Source organism: Phaenicophaeus curvirostris, chromosome 5, assembly GCF_032191515.1.
Source record: "Phaenicophaeus curvirostris isolate KB17595 chromosome 5, BPBGC_Pcur_1.0, whole genome shotgun sequence".
Taxonomy (NCBI): domain Eukaryota; kingdom Metazoa; phylum Chordata; class Aves; order Cuculiformes; family Cuculidae; genus Phaenicophaeus; species Phaenicophaeus curvirostris.
Window position 1 is genome coordinate 22,161,636 of NC_091396.1, and position 17,261 is coordinate 22,178,896.

General features: G+C 45.8%; 4 protein-coding genes across 7 annotated transcripts in view; 1 reads left to right on the forward strand and 3 right to left on the reverse strand.

Annotated features, from left to right (window-relative positions):
- RPAP1 (RNA polymerase II associated protein 1) overlaps positions 1-17,261 on the reverse strand; it is a 164,214-nt gene that overhangs the window by 129,104 nt on the left and 17,849 nt on the right. The gene's annotated exons all lie outside the window — the stretch shown is intronic.
- The window catches only part of SYT13 (synaptotagmin 13), a 200,234-nt gene that overhangs the window by 37,174 nt on the left and 145,799 nt on the right, over positions 1-17,261 (forward strand). The window lies entirely within an intron of this gene.
- PRDM11 (PR/SET domain 11) overlaps positions 1-17,261 on the reverse strand; it is a 50,572-nt gene that overhangs the window by 13,507 nt on the left and 19,804 nt on the right. For 2 of the 4 annotated variants that reach the window (XM_069857901.1, XM_069857897.1), the window contains exons 4-8: positions 16,236-16,498; positions 15,184-15,251; positions 14,827-14,858; positions 13,276-13,339; positions 391-578 (exon numbers count right to left, since the gene is read on the reverse strand). In XM_069857901.1, the coding sequence (XP_069714002.1) occupies positions 391-578; positions 13,276-13,339; positions 14,827-14,858; positions 15,184-15,251; positions 16,236-16,498 (615 nt within the window). Of the gene's footprint in view, positions 1-390; positions 579-13,275; positions 13,340-14,826; positions 14,859-15,183; positions 15,252-16,235; positions 16,499-17,261 lie in introns of those variants that run through there. The other 2 variants (XM_069857899.1, XM_069857898.1) reach the window with 2 other exon arrangements.
- Positions 4,229-9,776, reverse strand: LOC138721161 (t-SNARE domain-containing protein 1-like). Its single transcript, XM_069857914.1, has 2 exons — positions 9,217-9,776; positions 4,229-7,439 (listed from the first exon to the last, which is right to left on the reverse strand). Exons 1-2 carry the CDS (start codon positions 9,641-9,643, stop codon positions 6,859-6,861), a joined length of 1,008 nt encoding a protein of 335 aa, XP_069714015.1. The 5' UTR covers positions 9,644-9,776; the 3' UTR covers positions 4,229-6,858.

Here is a 17,261-nt window from a genome sequence, read left to right on the forward strand (position 1 = left end):
CAGAGCTCACTCAAACAAGCTGCTCACAGGAGCCAGACAAAGCAGCATGTTCAGAAGAGAAGTCTAACGCCTGTCTGTGGGATGACCAGCTTGGCAGTCTTCAGGCCAGAAGGTCTCGTGACAGAGCTGCTCTGTGATCCCTGGGCTTGGCATCAGGCCCTTGCAGCACACACACAACATAACACAACATGACATAACACAAATCTTTCTTTCATGATCTCCATGACAGTGGTTATATTATTCTTCTTGTACACCCATCTATCCATGCCACACAGAGCTCTCACCCACAAGTGCCCCACTTCTAGAAATGGAGCTCTCCTTGCACAGCCTGTGCATCACCTAGCCAGCCCAAGGGGATCGGGGCCGAGGTTGGAAAGGGAGGGGACTCACCGCTTGTGAGATTTCTGTTGATGGTCTCCTGGGACATACTATGCAACCGCTTCATGTAATCCTCACTGTACCAGACCCGCAGCTTCTCCCCAGGGTGGATGTCACGGCAGGCACGGAAGTAAATCCTCTCGCTGTGCTGGAAGGCCATCAGGTTCTGTTCCCTTTCCTCCCGGGAGATGATCACGTACCTGAGAGTGAGGTGACAAGGCAAGGGTGAAACACAAACTTCTCTCCCATTCCCCTCCTTGCACCAGAATGACAACCACAATGACCTTCAGAGTGAGCCATCAACACAGCCAAACTGGAAAGCATATAGTTCTTGGAAATGGTGTGAAGATTGCCAGAGATACAAGACAACGAGGACAGACACCCAGGGAACACTAAGCCAGTGGGGTCCATTTCTGTTGGGAAGGGATGACAATGTACATCCAATCTGAAGGAGTATCTCTGCCAGCAGTGGTGACACAGACTCCCATAGGCAGAAATTTCTTTGCCTAGTCGAGGAAAGAAGGAATTCTGAATGTAGAATTGAGATACTCAGGGAAGAAACTGGAGCATCTAATGTGAATGAGGGTATTTGCTGGTTGTCCAAAAGGAACCCAAGGACACACCAGTACTGGAAGGCTTTGGACTTGAGTGTTCAGTGGGGAGTGACCTAAAAATACAAAAAGCCCTGCAAGTGTCAGGAAAACCCACCATGACATTGTGGGGATCTCCTGCCAGTGCTGACAGAAAGATTGCTTTCTGGGCATGCAGTTTGTTTTCCTGATATAAACCATGTACGTTTCAGCTCAACAGAAATGTATTCATTCATGTTCCAAGCAACTGGTCCTCTGTCAGCTTGGTAAAACAGAGATTTATCGCTAGAATCATATTATTTGCTCTTACACTCCTTGTATTCTTGCTGGAGGACATGGAAAAGGCTTCATAATACTGGTTCCAACTGCCCCCTACACAAGCTTGTAACATCCATCCAGGACCAGGAGAAGGGTCTGTCACAGTATGTACAGACCCAAGAGCAGATCTGAACAGCTCGCAGCTAAAAGCTTTTTCTTCTCTTATGCCATTTGCCTCTATTATTCAGCACTCCCTGCCACAGTAACATTAATGAAGATGAGCAGCATATGGCTCCTCTGACATCGGCTGTTACTAACTAGTCCTTGCCCAAACATTCCCTCATAGTTCAGAAGCATTTCTTTGTCTTAATATCCACCAATTTTTCCTTGAACATGCCCCCCTTCTCTGGCTATGTGCATGCACGGATGAAGACACAAGCCCACCTGCATGCGATCACACCAACCCGCACATATAAGGTCACAAACTTGGTGAAACTTCCTGCAAAACACAGAAAACAAGTCTGCAGTGTCTCAAACTGCCTGAGGCTCCAGCAATTCTGATTTTAATGTTAAGCAACTGTGCATATGCCTGTAATCAGCTGTATTTTTCCTAATGTGTGCTACCCAGGATGCTCCACAATCTTCAGTAATTATTGAAACAGCAGGCTCTGGTACTGCCAGAATTAGCTGAACACTGGCTTTTGTTAACCCTTATTTTACTTTTGATTACAAAACAAAGGAACTTTTAAACCACAGTTTGTGTATTTGAGAAGGAGCAGAGGTCTGCACCAGCACACATCTACTGCTGCCAGGCTGTCGCTTCTGGGTGTTAGTGATCACTCCACAAAAGGTGCATCAGGCATTCAGATAGCCACGAGATTCACAGATCTTGTGACAAAGCAATGTGCTATGGTCAGTCTGATGCCCTACAGCACAGGAGATCCAAGAAAATGCTCTCCTCAGTCCAAACAAAATGCCAGGATACTTCCTAGCACCAGCTAGGGAGAACCCTTGCAGCCACTCTGCATCCTGCTGCCCAACCATCAGCCAAAGCAACAAGATCACGTTGCCCCTGCAAAAGAGCCTGGTTAACTACAAGTTTATCACCTCCAAGTCACTCACAGTTCCTTAATGCAACATAGAGGACTTGCATCCTCACAGCCAGTGGCACTGAGGAATTCACAGGGCAGGGGCAAGATGACCAGTGCATCCCCAGCAAACTGCATTTGACAGTGAGACCTAGAAAATTCTCTAAAACACAACTTCGCATGAGAAAGGGAGAGCCTGGTTTACAATTCCCACCGGGACTCACTTTTGTTACTAAGTACTTTGTTAAGCATGAGCAAGCTTTTAGTGTTTGCTCTCCTCCTGCCTGTAAACCCCTCCAAGTTTCTGCCTGAGTCATTCAGCTCTGCTGTCTGCATCCTGTGGCTCCAGCAGTGCCCCAGTGTGCTGGGGAGCTAGGAGGTGAGTGCAGGCTGCAGGGTGCAAGCTGCACTACTGCTGCAGTCCTGCAGCACACTGCCCAGCCACTTGCTACCACCGAGTTCACCAGGCGGTATGAAAAAAGCCCTTAACAGAGAGTTGTAGAATTATCCAGTCACAAACCTGTTTCTTCACAGCTGCTGGCAACTAGTAACTGCTTTACGCTCTGAGAGGGAACTGTACATCTCTGCTTCTCTGAGGTAAACGGGGATGAGATCATCCATATAAATGAACTGCTTTTGAAAAAGCGCTTCCCAACCCTGGCTCCAGCAAAAGCAACACCAGGGGCACAAGTAACACAGGTTCCGAAGGATAGCACAAAACCTAAACTCTACCCACTGGTCTGAGGCACCTCATGCCACACTGCATACGCCAGGTTACAGGCAGGTGCTTTCCCAATGGCAGAGCAAGTCACAGAATGGGGGTCTGCTTGGCGAGTCAGGGGCACAAAGAGCCTGCTCAGGAGAGACTGTACCAATTCTGCCTTCACTGACGTATCTTCTTCACAAGACTGAAGGGCTCACATTCTGAGCAAACCTTTCTGCAAAGGCTGGAAAGCAGCCAGTCACCCTCCTGATGCCAAAGACTCAAGCTGAATTGAGAGAAGAAGGCTGCCTTGGTTTAGATACTCAGACCAGGCACAGTTAAGCTAATGCAAGTACTGCACGCAGAGAGGCATGGCCCTGCTTGCATAGCAGGTTTCCCAAGGAACTGTGATCCCCAGAGGAAGAACAGGACTGGGACTGCCATGGCAGCAGATGCAGCCATCCAGAGCTGCTCCTGTTCTGCAGACAGGCATTGCCACCAGCTGAAAATAGGTCATTTCACGTCCTGCTCAGTCCCTGGGACGAGCCAGCCTCAAGAACACCACAGATTCTGCCCAGGCAGGGCCAGTCATTGCACCAATGGAGAGACCATTTACGACCCACTTGCAGGGCCACCCTTCCCATAGCCTTTCTAGCTAGCAGCTAAAAAACATTCTCATCTTCCTTTTTTTTTTTCTAAGCCACAGCCTACTCAGGACACGCAATTACCAAGTTCTGCAACGGCCCAGTGAGCATTCCCAGAAAGACATCAAGGTATATTTCAGCAGCTGGAACCATTCCCCCCAAGGAGGGCAACGGAGCAGCCAGGAGACAGCGAGGAGGAAGGAGAGCCCCACAGCTGGAGGGAGGCTCAGGCTTCTGCCTCACCTCCCTGCCCTAGATTTGCCCCATGCATCCTCTGCTCGCTGGCCCCTCCACTGCTCACCCAGTGGCTGGCCTGAGGGTGCTCTGCTGACACCCTGTTAGGGCAGAGCACTGCAGGCAGCAGGCCTTTCCCCACGCAGCCTCAGGTGCAGAGCCAAGGCGGAGGATCCCACACAAGTAAGCTGCCACCAAGCAGCCAGATGCCACGAGGTGCCATACCTGCAAACCCTGCCTCAGTGCACTCCAAGAGATCCAGCATCTGCGACAGGCTTGTTATTAGTGCAGGCAAAAAATATGAGAGAAACAAATGACTCAACAACAGCTGTGTTAAAAGTGTTATATATTTATTGCATCCTTAACAAAAATAGCTTTTAAAGAGAGAATTTTTTCAACAAGACATGGAGATACCAGGCTTGAACACAGCAGTTTGCTTTGATACAGGCACAACAGCCAGTTAACATGATGGGTGGAGGAGGAAGTATCCTTTGTGAGCCAGTACAGAAAAGTCACTCCACTGAGAGGTTTCCACAGAGCAGGAGATATGTCCCCAGATCTCGGCCAGCCTGTAATAGTTCACAGAGAAAGCTGAGGGAGACATCAAAGCAGTTTGTAGTACAAGGTCCTTTCTCCTTACCAGAGCCCAGCCTTTGGAGGTTTGCATTGGAGGCTGCACATCCTGTGCCAGGACAACAGGTTCTCTTCCTAAATGCATCTGTGTGGGTACACTGACAGCAGCAATGGTGCAAACCCCCTCCCGTGCCCAGCACCTCCATGAGACTCCCCATCTACAGACTCGAGGGTTCCTGAAAGGGAACCATCCAGGCAACATCAGAGGAGCTTATCCTACCAGTATATCCATGGGGAAACACCATCAGGGAACAAATACTATAAAAATATAAAATACTACTTCTAATATGTAGCAGCAGCACTGTATTGACTCAGAAAGCCTTTAAAACATCACCATTTTTTCAGTTCCTGATTCATAAATTAGGATCTACCAGATTTCCCAGTCTTCCCTTCAACTGAAGACTGATTTTTGCATAACAGAAATGTCACAACAGAAGTAAAATGACATTCTCAGAGGAGGGGGGCAAGTACTGCTCTGGTCTGGCATCAGCACAAGGAATGTCTTCTGCATGAAGCCAGCATGGGACATTCCCTCAGAAAGGAGGTTTTTCTCCTTGCCAGACCTCTGCTTCCTTGAGCAAGGGCCTGTTACTGCACCGATAAAAATACATTACTTTAAATATAATTACAGAGCAATTGAAAAGAAAAAGGGAAAAGCACGTCATGAATGCCTGACAAGCAGACAGACAGTGAGCTTTCCAGAACAGAAACTAGTACACTGTACTTTCAAAGGACAGGCCAAACAGATTAAAGAAGATCCTTCAAGATCACACAAAAAAGCCATCTCTATATTCTGCGTTTCTGTTCAACTCCTGCTGAAGTTTATTGAACTTTTTTGGCCAAGTCTGTAGCCCGGACACGGCATGATGACGGGTGTGCATATTAACTTGAATAATTTCCTGCAAACTACCTCCCATTACAACAGGACAACCCAGAGAGCAGTGGTACGCTAACTGTGTGTAACACCTGGGCCCTTTTCCCTGCTGAAGCATGACAGGATAACAGTCCAGATTTTTCCAGAGATGAAGGCCACATGGGAGGCGCAGATATTCAAAACAGGCAGAAGACAGACACTGTAAAAAAGCTGCCACGTTCATGTTTTCACCACCTGAGATGACATTATTAAAGGCTAGTTTCAGAATCAGGATTGTACATGGAAACCTCATGGAGAACTACAGCAATCCAAATGTTGTAACAGTTCTTTCTTGCATCTGTGTGGGGAAAGAAAGCAAAACAAAACCAACATGTCTAAAGATTTTAACCTATACAGCTGTGAATTTAGATTTGTAAACACTTCACCATAGGAGAACACAGTGCAGATCCCACTAAAGAGCACTAAGTGGAAAGTAACTATACTGAAACTGACAGAATTACAGTGGTACAAAACCAAAATGGTCCTGAGATCAGAAGCAGGCCCTATTATCTTTCCTTGTTTCTGTGCAGTCTCTCACAGTTTGAAGAGGGTGAGGTGGTTCAAAACTGAAGATTATAACATGCAAGAAAATAATATGATACAATTATCTTTAAATGTTGTCATACTATGAAATAGCTGCATTTTAACTGCAATTGTGAAGGGTAAGTAAGGGTTTCAGTCTGGAGCAGACAAAGATTAAACTCTTTGACATAAGTGCACATGGTACTGCAGGATCCATACACGTGGCAGGCTTCTCAGCAGTCTAATACCACACGGTGCCGAGATCTGTCTTCCTGTGCTCAGCATCATGCCTTCTTCCCTTCCATGCACAAGCTCTGCTTTTATACCCTTCTCCCCAAACTTATGCATAAGTCCCAGTAAGCCCCCGATTGCTCATTATTGCCAAATGCACAATAAAACTAAAGAGCAATAGGAGTCGTAAGAGCCATAAGGACATATCTCCATGCAGTGCATATACTAATTTGCAGGAGAAGGGAAGGCAATAGTAGGGTAAATCTGTGGGTTATTGCACAGGGAGCTCTGTAATACATCGCCTCAGTAAATAACGTTTCACAAGCATGAGAAGAGATCAAGATAACAATTCCTATTGCACCCCTTAGCTTATAGAGCATGCAAAGCATGGGGAAGCCAGTGAAAACTTCTAATCTCTATGAGCACAAACAAACATGTACTACATCCAAAGCTCTGAAAGATCTGAGATTCCTCTTTGCCATTGCAGAGGGCCAGCCCTATCACTCAGCTGCCATAATTCATACTGCTCTTTTAGCTAGCAGGGGGATGGACAGGTTAGGGCAGCTGCTGACCTTCCTCACAGAGCACTGATACACATGGAGAGGCCATGTGAGCATACAGCAGATCAGGAAGGGGCATCCTTCTTTAGTTTATATGAAGCAGACTAAAAATGGTGTTTTCTCTTTCGTGACCTGGTAGTCCGTGCAGGAGGAGTCTGTTCTGGGGGGGTTTGGTTAGACTCTGCGCTGGGCTCAGTGGGTTCTTCTGAGCAAGCTGCTTCCAGAAGAGATCCCTGCATGACATTAGGATTCTGTACCCTATGGAAAGCCTGAACCCCATCACGGATTTCTGACAGGGTCTGGCACATCTGGCCAACTTGGCTGGTGAGGTCAGCCATTCTCTGACCAATGACATGCATGTTGTCTGCCATGTCTCTGTGAATAGCCACCAGCTCCTGGCAGAACTGCCTGAACAGGTCTGTTTGCTGTGTGTAGGAATGGAGAAGCTGGCGACTGAAGCTGGAGAGGGTTGGGCTTCTTGTGTGGGGGTGTGCGGGTCTGTAGGGTGAGTTGGTGCACGGGGACGGACGGTGCAGTTCCTGCTTTTGGCTGGTAGCTTCCAAGTGCTCTGATGAAGAAGCAGCATGGAGGAAGGAGAGCCCGGAGATCTGGTTGACTCCTGCACTGGCCCTCTGCAGTGACGAGAAGTGGTGTTCCTGAGAAGCGCCAGGCATCTCTTCGTCAGCTTAAACAGAAAAGGAAGCATGAATTACTATCGTGAAATCCTTCCCAATTCTAACTTCTGTTTCATGGTATCTCAAATCACATGGAAAAAGGGTTTTTCACTCCCCCCACTCCCCTCTGCCACTTGAGATAAGCCTGTAATTCCTGATGAGTAACTCAACGTGCACATGCTACAACATTAGCATCTAGGTAACAAGCTTAGCCATAAGAGGCCTGAAGAGCAGGTGAACCCAGTCAATCAAGGGGGAATCCAAGCTCCCATGGTATTCTGTACACAGCTTTGTTCATTACTAGAAGGTAAGTCCATTTCAGACAGCAGCAATGAATCCCCTTCCCGAAAACCATAACTAGCTAGAATAGAACACTCCAACATGTTGGAGGGCCAAAGGCTCCTGGCCTTCGGTCCAGTCTCAGAACATTCTGACACATTCAGTTTCTCATGCCAAAACCCTGTAATTTCTTACATCCTCTGCACTGAGAAAAACAGATGTAGTATTTGCTGCTTGCAAAGTCTGTACTGCAAGGCTGCTACGCGGCTTGACATCACTAAGAGAACTGGGTAGTCAGCCACAGCAGCAACAGGACCCTGTATTAATTGGACAAGTATACTTGATACAAAATCAAAACCAAAGCAAAATATCATGTAAAAGTTCTCATCAGTCTGATGTGAATGATGTGCCAGATCATAGGCACAGGCACATCAGGTATAAGAAGAGATACTTCATTTGTTGCAACCGCTCGCTATCTCCTTGCACAAGCTGTATTCATTTTACCTCTGAAATAGCACAACTGGCTTCCAAGACAGATGCAAAGAATGACCAAGTCTGACTTTGTTAGTTCTTGAAGATTTTCGTCCTTGCTTTCCCACTAACAACATTACTTCGGATACAAGATAAGAATTAAAGTGGTAGGACAGCGTCACCCATGGAGTGTTAGTTGGCTTACTTCCAAAGAAGTTATTCCCCCCTCCCTCTCTCTCTCTTTCTCTCTCTCTCCCCTTTGTTTCACTAAAAACTCACAGACCAAGAAGTTGCACCTCCAGATAAGAAAACTGCACATATGCAACTGGTAAAAGAACCTACAAAAAGCAGCTTGTGTTTGAGCACTGGAAGACGTCTTGAGAGTTCTGGTGTAAGATGATGAACTTAGAAAGCAGGGCCAGCAATTTCTTTAAAAATAGTGAAGAAGGGAGTCATTATCATCTACCTTTTTCACAGCACCTGTGGTAAGCTTTCAGACCACTAGTGAGAAATCATTAGTGGCCTGGCCTCAGAGAGTAAACAGCAGTGATCGACAAGCTCCCTCAATAGCCCTCCTGGACGACAGTGACTCTGCAGTGATCCATTAGTGACAGGCACATGGTTCTCAGCTTGACCACACTGATATTTTATTGGGGTGCATGCAAGACGAAGAGCTTCTAATCCTTTACAAAAACGTTTTCACAGACTGAAGGTAATTGCACATGAACTAAATATTTTCCCTCACCTGTAGGATTAGTTCAGATTTATGACCCATTAAGAAAGTGGAATCTGAACAATGTCTATCCTTAGAAGACAGCATGGAAAAGAACTAGGTAAACAGATAAAGAAGACAATCTTAACTTGGAAACAGCTTTCCCTCAATCCATCTCAACAACCCATGATGGGCTTGAAACCAAACATGGTATAAGACCTGGCTTGACAGGCAACCCTGCATCTCATAATCCACAGAACACTATCCTGGTGTCAAACTGAGATATGCAAGCATAAGAAAAGAGGTGTTAAGGCAATGATACTTACAGCTTGTTGACAGGCTGTCAACCACGTCCAGATCCGCTCTCCGGAAGCCGTGCTTCTGGTGTGACGAATGCAGCGTTGACTCGATGGCTCTCTCGTGGGCGGTCAGGACGATGGCCGAGGGCCGCCCCATGCTGCCAGGGCTGGAGAGGGACCTCTGCATGAACGCCAGTTTGTCCTTAGTCCTTCTCTTCATGTCGTCCCATCTGTGTTTAATGTCTTTTACAGACCTGGGGACCTGGCTGACTGATGTGATTTGCCTGGCTATGCCTTCCCAGATCTTGTCCCTGTCAGCATGGGACAGACGCATTGTCCCCCTCCCAAACAGCATGGCTTCATTTCGGGTCACCTCAGTGACTAGAATGTTCAGTTCTTCCTTGGAAAACTTGGGCTTCCTCTTTCGTTCAGCCATGTTCCTTAGGTTGAACATCCCACAAAGCACAATTGGGTAAAAGGAAATCAGCGGAAAGCATCCCCCTGCATCCAACCACTTGGCCAGTGTGGCAATGGGGCAGAGGAGTTTGGTGGGATCCAGCTCCCCCCACCCGCAACAACCTTTCAGTTTTCTTCAATCGCACCAGGAAAAGGCAGCTGTTTTGTTTTTAAGAGGCAATTTTCAAGCTTAAGAAAAAAAACACTAAGCAACACTAGTGTGAAGGAGCCTTCTCAGCTTTACAGCTAAAATGAAATTTCACACTTTGATGCCCTGACTTACGTATGAGAATTTCAGTACATCCTCACATCACTTGCTACAGTTTGCACACAGAAAAAAGCATGAGAACTCACAATCATGTTGATGAATTAAGTTTCTAAGGTGACATTACTTAAAAATGGGTTCTCAGAAAAGTTAGAGGCCTGAAATATATCTTATTTTTCTGCCTGGCACAAGATGTTTTTACACCATACTTTCTGTCAAAACTTGCACGATGTCATGCAGAGGCTACATCAAATTGGATTTTTTTCAGGGTAGCAAGATCTTGACTAGACTCAGGCAATTTTGCAACTCACTTATCCTAAGTAAAAGGCTTTTTTCCAACACCAGAGGTACTGTACATCCAGACTTTGTCTGCTTCATAACAAACTCTTGTTTCATGCAGAAACAGTTGTCATTTCTCATTGTTATCAAACAGAATGAGGCCACCCATTTGCTTTTTAAGGCTAGGCTTTGCTGTCACTGACAGGAGTCTACTTCCAGTTTCTGGTGCTTCAAATGAAAAACTCACAGCCTCAGCCCACTGACAAGAGGCTGAAAACAAGCAGTTTTGTCCAAAGAGGTGTGTACGCGTTAATTTTTCCAACTACAGTTGAAGGGAACTTCAAAAATAAACAAAACATTAGTCCTAAACAGAGCTTTTTTAGGAGGTGGATGTGTGGGAAAAGAAGGTAGCAGATCTATTCGATAGGGAAAGAGAAAACAAACTACACAGAGTTTTGCACATAAACAAGGTGGTATTGCAGACAGGGGAATTATCTGCAGTCTTGGCAATGGACACCTGTGCATAAGCACACAGAACAGCACGGAAGAGACTGGAGGCCAAAGAGAAGCAGAACTGGTGGGAAAACTTAACTGTATGCCTTGATTTGAATTATAGCAGAATGAAGAAAATGCCAAAATGATTATTCTAGTGCTACACATTACAAAAGACTGTTTTTACACTCTTCAGACAACTGAAAGCAAGGATGTCAAGAACTTGTTTGGAAGAGGTCAACATTTTTGGTGCTTATGTCATACAGTTCTTAATATTTTAAAAGGAACACCTCAGATGGAAATCTACATCAGCATGAAGTTATGGCGGAAAACACAAGACTCATCTGAGGTAGAAGAGTTCAGTGTTAATATAAACCACCCTAAAAATCTGTCACTACAAACCTAGAAAATTAATGTTTTTAAAAGATATTAAGATGTAACACACAAGACAGAAGACATATTAATCGTTAGGACATGTAATAACTGTAATTCTGAAGCAACACCAGGGAAGGGAAAATCTTTTGGCTTCCCCAAGTATTAGTTTCCTTTCTTCTTATGGTCCCAAATTAAATAAAACCATAGACGCTACCTACCAGCAATAGCTAGCAATACTAACGATTATACTAGCTATACTGTTAGCATCTTTGCAATGATAGCAGAATAAATGCTGGGATAGCTCAGACTCTCCTTTTTCAAAGAAACCCCCACATTTAATCCTAAAATCTTGGCTGAAGGCCCTGTGTCACACAGGCAGACTTTAGCCACTCCAAACTACCTTCTGCAAAGTCAGTATAAGCAAAGGCCTCAGCATTTTTCCCCACTCGTGCCACATTTGTGCTGGCCCTCCTGGCACCTCCTCAGAGGCGGGTGCCTTTCAGTGCTGCCACAGCCCAGTAGAAGAGAGGTGGCTTGGGCTGCTCTCCTGCAAAAGGTGCTTGTGGGCTGCAGCCTAAGAAAAACCTACAGAAAGGCAGAGTGACCCTTGTCAGATGTCGCTCTAGTTTCTCCTTAGTGCCGTTACACTGTTAATGAATCTCACTGACAAGGCCGCCCTCCATTGGGGTAAGTGTCAGAAGCTGTTAACTTTGGCTAAAGCTGAAATACCAGTAGGAAATGCTGCTCGAATCCAGGCCACATACAGGGAGAGCTGTGAGCTAAGTGCACAGATACAGCCTTGAGATACTGTTTTGGTGGAGCTTCATTTATGAAGGAATAGAATGAGCATTTAGGGAAGACGGTAATGAAATGATGGAGAGCCAGCAAAGCATTCACTACACTGACCTAAAAGATTAAAAAAACACATCCAAACTTAAAAAGAAAAGGAGTTCTCCCAGCTGAACACTGGAAGAAATGAAAAGGCTACATGGAACACTGAGCAAAGGTACATTTACAGTTTGATTTTTATCACATTCAGCAAAATTAGGCTTTGAGTATATTCTCCGCAGGTAACCACCACTGCACTACATCATCACTGCCTTCACATGGTGGAAACACCTCCACTGGCAAGCTGTTCCGGTGAAAGGGAGCAACCAAGTGCCCCTGGGTGGGAGGTGAGTCTGCATAACAGAAATCTCTCCAGAGCTCCTCAGAACCGCTGGGGTGGGGTCGGGAAATCTGCACCTCCTCTTCCCTGCTGAACCTATGGCTCCTGTCACTAGTAAAGCTGCACCAATGGTGAATTACAGCTCTTTCTGCTCTTCCCAAACAGGGTATTGTACCAACTACACTTAGGACAACCTGTGCTAGACCCAGATATTCAGATTTCAGGGTATCCCCGCATTTGCTCCAGCATGGCTTGGGTCAAAACTACTTAAGATAACTTACATATTCCAACAGCAAACTCACCACAAACAGTAATGAGTTGTGGCCAGTTTGAATCCTGAATTCAATTAATGTTAGATTCCCAGCAGGAACGTTGACCTCCTCCTTATAAAAAGGCAGACAGTATTTACTGTCAGAAAAATCTTTTTTCCTTCATGCATTTCCTTTAGTATGCAGGATGCCTCTAGGAGCAGTCACTGATATTTGGAATTACCTCCCTAGGTATGCTGTGTGGGTTTTAGCAAGCTCCAGATGAGCCCCAGCTGTGGGTCTGCAAATTCACACCCCAGTCCAGGTCAATCTGAAAGTGCAAGATTGTACAGCTATTTCTTAAAAAACATGGGACATTGCAAACTATGTGAACAGTGGGCACTTAATGACCACCCCACAGAGATATCAGTTTCATAAAGTATTGGAAACAACAGCACTTTACTCAGGACAGAGATGTAAGGTGCATTATTCATGTGCCAGTAGCCAGCTTGGGAAAACATCCTCCCAGAATCAGGAGCATGTCTGGCGAGGGAAAGGGTGAGAGGATGGTGCCATTGCCAGGCCAACTGCTACACTTCGTACTCCTTCCTCCCTGCCATCCACTGCCCTGGGTAAATAACCAACAAAATTAAAACAGCAAGTGCTGCAGTACACGTATTGTCCTCAGTGGGAACATGAAAACGGACTCAGATGTGGTAGTCAAACAACAAAAACAATAGCCAGATCTACAAGAAGAAAGAGGAGTCAGCCCAAGCTGCCCTCCCCACACCATACCCACCTACCCAGAGGGTGAGTAGATCTGCTTTGCAAAGAACTCCATCTGTGAGTGATGGCAAAGAGCACCATCTGAAAAACAAAAAGAGCGCCGTCTACAGCGTCCTGGAAGTATGGTTTCTGTGGGTAATCTCCGTGACAAGTAATGTCCTAGCATAGGATAACAAGTGCACCTCTATTTGAAAGCTAACAAACAAACCCAAGGCTTTTGGAGGACTACTATCTCCACTTGAACTGTCAGACTCTACATAATACTGTTATTAAAAGCAATTTCCAAGATTAAAACCAGAAAGATCTGGTACAGCCTGCAGAGGTACTTTGATACATCCTTCACCAGAAATGTAGCAAACACTGCTTTTCCACAAAACCACAGCCTCCTCACCTCTCAAGGCAGTACACAATGGCTCAGACCACACTCATCTCGAGACTTGACCATGACAAAGCTTAGTCAAGAACATCTTCTTTGATGCAGAGACCATGAAGAGTACCCACTTAAATCCAGATGTCAAGCTTATGTTTATGGCACTAGGAAGAAGAGTTTATGATAGGATTTTTGCTTTCAAAAACTATACTTTCCCCTAGTTTCACTGTCATCCAGATCACATCAAGATTCATCTTTAAAGCACAAAAATTTCACTCTGATTTTTGAACTTTGCAATCTTTACTTCAACATATATATCCCCCTGCCTCTCTCTCCACTGCACCACTGCTTCTTTTTGGAGTGGTAACTCCAGCCTCAGCCCAGGTCGAGCATATTCTCTCCAGTAGTGACCAAGCGTAACGACTGGAATTCATATAGCAAAATGAGATCTTCTGCTGAACTCTATGAATCTAAGTGTCAGAACATCTCCTATCCATGTGAAGACTCAAATGGAGCAAAATCAGTGTGACCAGCTTTGACAGGCTCAGTCAGTTTTGCAACTATATGTACTTCACGCTCTCTGCTCCCTTAGCAAGTGACAAGTAAAAATCCTACACATCCCAGCCAATGAAACAGTTAATTCCCATGCTGCTTTACTCTTGTATGAAACACCTTCTTGACGACAACCACTTCCAAAATTCCCCCCTGAAAACAGGATTGGTCCTAATGTAGGACAGGCAACAGCACTCAGAGATGTCCCATTCTGGTGACTCACCATATGCATGAGGCTCTTCAGCACTTTGCCTCTGTCTCAGGAGGATGCAAGAGCGACCAATGTTTTGCAGATATTTGCCAATACTTGAAGCACTGCTCATGGTTAAACACATTTCCTTACTGCTGCAGTTAAGCCAGAGACAGACCAGCTCCTTGTTCAGTACTAACTGGTATTTGGGTTCTGCTCTGTTGAGTCCCCAAGCCAGCAGAGGGAGCACGAGCACACTCACGATTCCTGTCTTGGGAGCTGCGGCAACTCCATGTTTCTCTTAACACTGTAAAGCTGACACTAACAATGACAGCCAGCACAGACAACTGTTTCAAGTGGAGCCCAGAAAGGAAAAAAGAAAAAAAAAAAATCACCTCTTTCAATGTCTGTCAACTGGGAAAGGACAAAAAACCCCAGTCAGAATAAAAACATTACCTTGGGGATAATGCAAAGCATTTTGCAAATATCTGAACATAAAGAAAAAAATGGAGTGAGACCTTGTCAGCATTTGTAAGAGTGGATAAATAGGATCATCTTTACCATTTGTCCTCATTCCAAAAAATAGCCATCCTCCATACACACACCCTTGTTTTAGTCCCTTTCATTTAATCTGATTCCAGAGTACTCTTATGACAATAAATACGGAAAGAGCATAAGCACACCCTTTACAGGAGAAGGGGTTGTGGCATTTTTAGTTTGTTTTCCTGTCACACAAAAACCCAAGGAGTTTTTGATGGCCTTTCTTTGGAAGACAGGGCCCCAAAAGAGAAGGCAGAAGAGAACTGGACTCACCTCATCCAGTTTGCTTTGGTTTCATCTGTCCCATCAATAGATTTGTAGCGGTTGTTCTTATCAACAATCTGCAGAACAAGAGAACAGATGCAGCATGTCAACTAGTTGGTCTGGACAGGAGAAGGGTTACAACTCTCAAATCACTGCTTCAGTTCCAGCCTTGAGTCAGGACATAAAACTCTATGCCATGAATCTCAGCTCTCCTAGTACTACAGGCTGCTGCCCTGGACATGTGTGTGAAGGCTACTACAATATGACTAAGAAGTATTTTCCTGTGTACAAGTATCTGTAACACAGAACTATAGATGCGGCTGACAAAATTGTTAACAGTCCTGATACAAAAGATTAACTTCCCTTTCAGGACAGGGCTGAGACACGCATTTATTTTACAGACAGAAAAACATTAGCAGCATTTCTTACCAGTAGCAATTTTCTCCCACTTGTAACTCTAGTCCCACATCTCACATCTCATAATAATTATTATCTGTCAATCTAGTGATATCTCTATCTCATAGACTGACCAAGGACCGTAATACTAGGGGAAAAAATATGGGGTTTGTTGCTGGAATCTGCATGTAGATCAGTTCCTGATAGACTGGATCTCATCTTTCCTGGCCTCTTGGGCCAGCTGATCTGCTCAATCAGGCTGGGAAGGAGGGCTGCACACTCATGAGAGCTCTCTGCAATCTCTAGATACAATCCTTCCTCTGTCCTAAAAATTATGACCAAAGCAGAGAAAGGTACAGGAGGAGGTCTAGAGGTTAAGTGGGGATGGAAGAACATGGTGAGGGGGAGAGGAGAAGCAAGCTCTGCTTCCTATAGCTGTGAACTGAGCCCGCGTGCCATAGCAGCTGGTCTCCTTTCACGCATCCGCATCCCTAAGATGCTAATAATTATGGCAGGTCAATGTTTACTTACTGCCCACATGGGTTAGTGGAAGATCCTCAGAGAAAGGGGAAGATGGCTAAGGTCTAGCTCTATGGACCCACAATTCCCCTAGCTCTGACCTGCGAGAGTGGGGCATCACTTTGTTGGGGAGACATGTCACTCACCAGCCACGAGAAGAATCCTGCAGACTTGTCCTGGCTAGAGATCTGCCCCTCGTACGGACCGAAGATGTGACCTTTGGGGATCACTTCATTCATACAGCGCACATCGTTCTCCCCAGTGGGCTCTTTCACCACCTCCATTCCAGGTGGGATGGTCAGCGCTGCCCGGTCAGGAATGCCAACGGGCACTGGGGTGTCAGATACAAACACTGGAGGGCCATGATTTGGGCATTCATCCACAAAGTACTCCTGGCAGGACTCACAGACTGTGGGAGCGAGGGGAGCAGGGGTTAGGTTGGGTGGATGTGATGCCCATACAGACTCATAAAACTCATAAGATGCTCAGGCCAACACGGCCCAACTCCCTGCACTCCCCCGGCCCAACTGAGGCCCCTGCCCAAAGCCCAGTCTCCACACATGCAAATGCTTCACCAGCTGCTCACTTGTTTTGACAAAAATCTCTTAACAAGGGCTCTGCTTCAATCCATACCTGCCCGACTAACACCTGCACTTGCATGAGCCCTGGTACCCTACACAGATTCACCACTGATGACTGCAAGAACAGAGAAAGACCCTGTCACCATATGCAGAGATGGAGGCTAGGGAACCTTGCACATCCCCAATTAACAGCCATGTCCTCAAGCCAAAAGGTTTGATTCACCACATGCCAGAGGGGAACTAAAAGAAACACCCCTGAAAACAAGCACTCTCATCATACAGCCTTCATTCTATGCTTGGGAGAGAAACAGCATCCCAGACACTTGCCCTGTGGCCAGAGAGGAACTCAGGCCTACAATTTGATATTCTGTAGGTACGCCCATATAACTGGCACCAGTTTTCTTTCCTAGAATATGGAGGGGAAGAGTTGTTGCCCCCACAATGCTCCCTTCGCTCTCTTTGGGTTTTGCAGACTCTTGAGGTTTTCCCATGTGCCTTTTCATGTTTCCAGCATGCTTTCCACCTACCTCCCTACCACCGCATAGCCCCATGATGGACAAGCTGTTTTTGTGCAACAGCTTCTCTATCAAA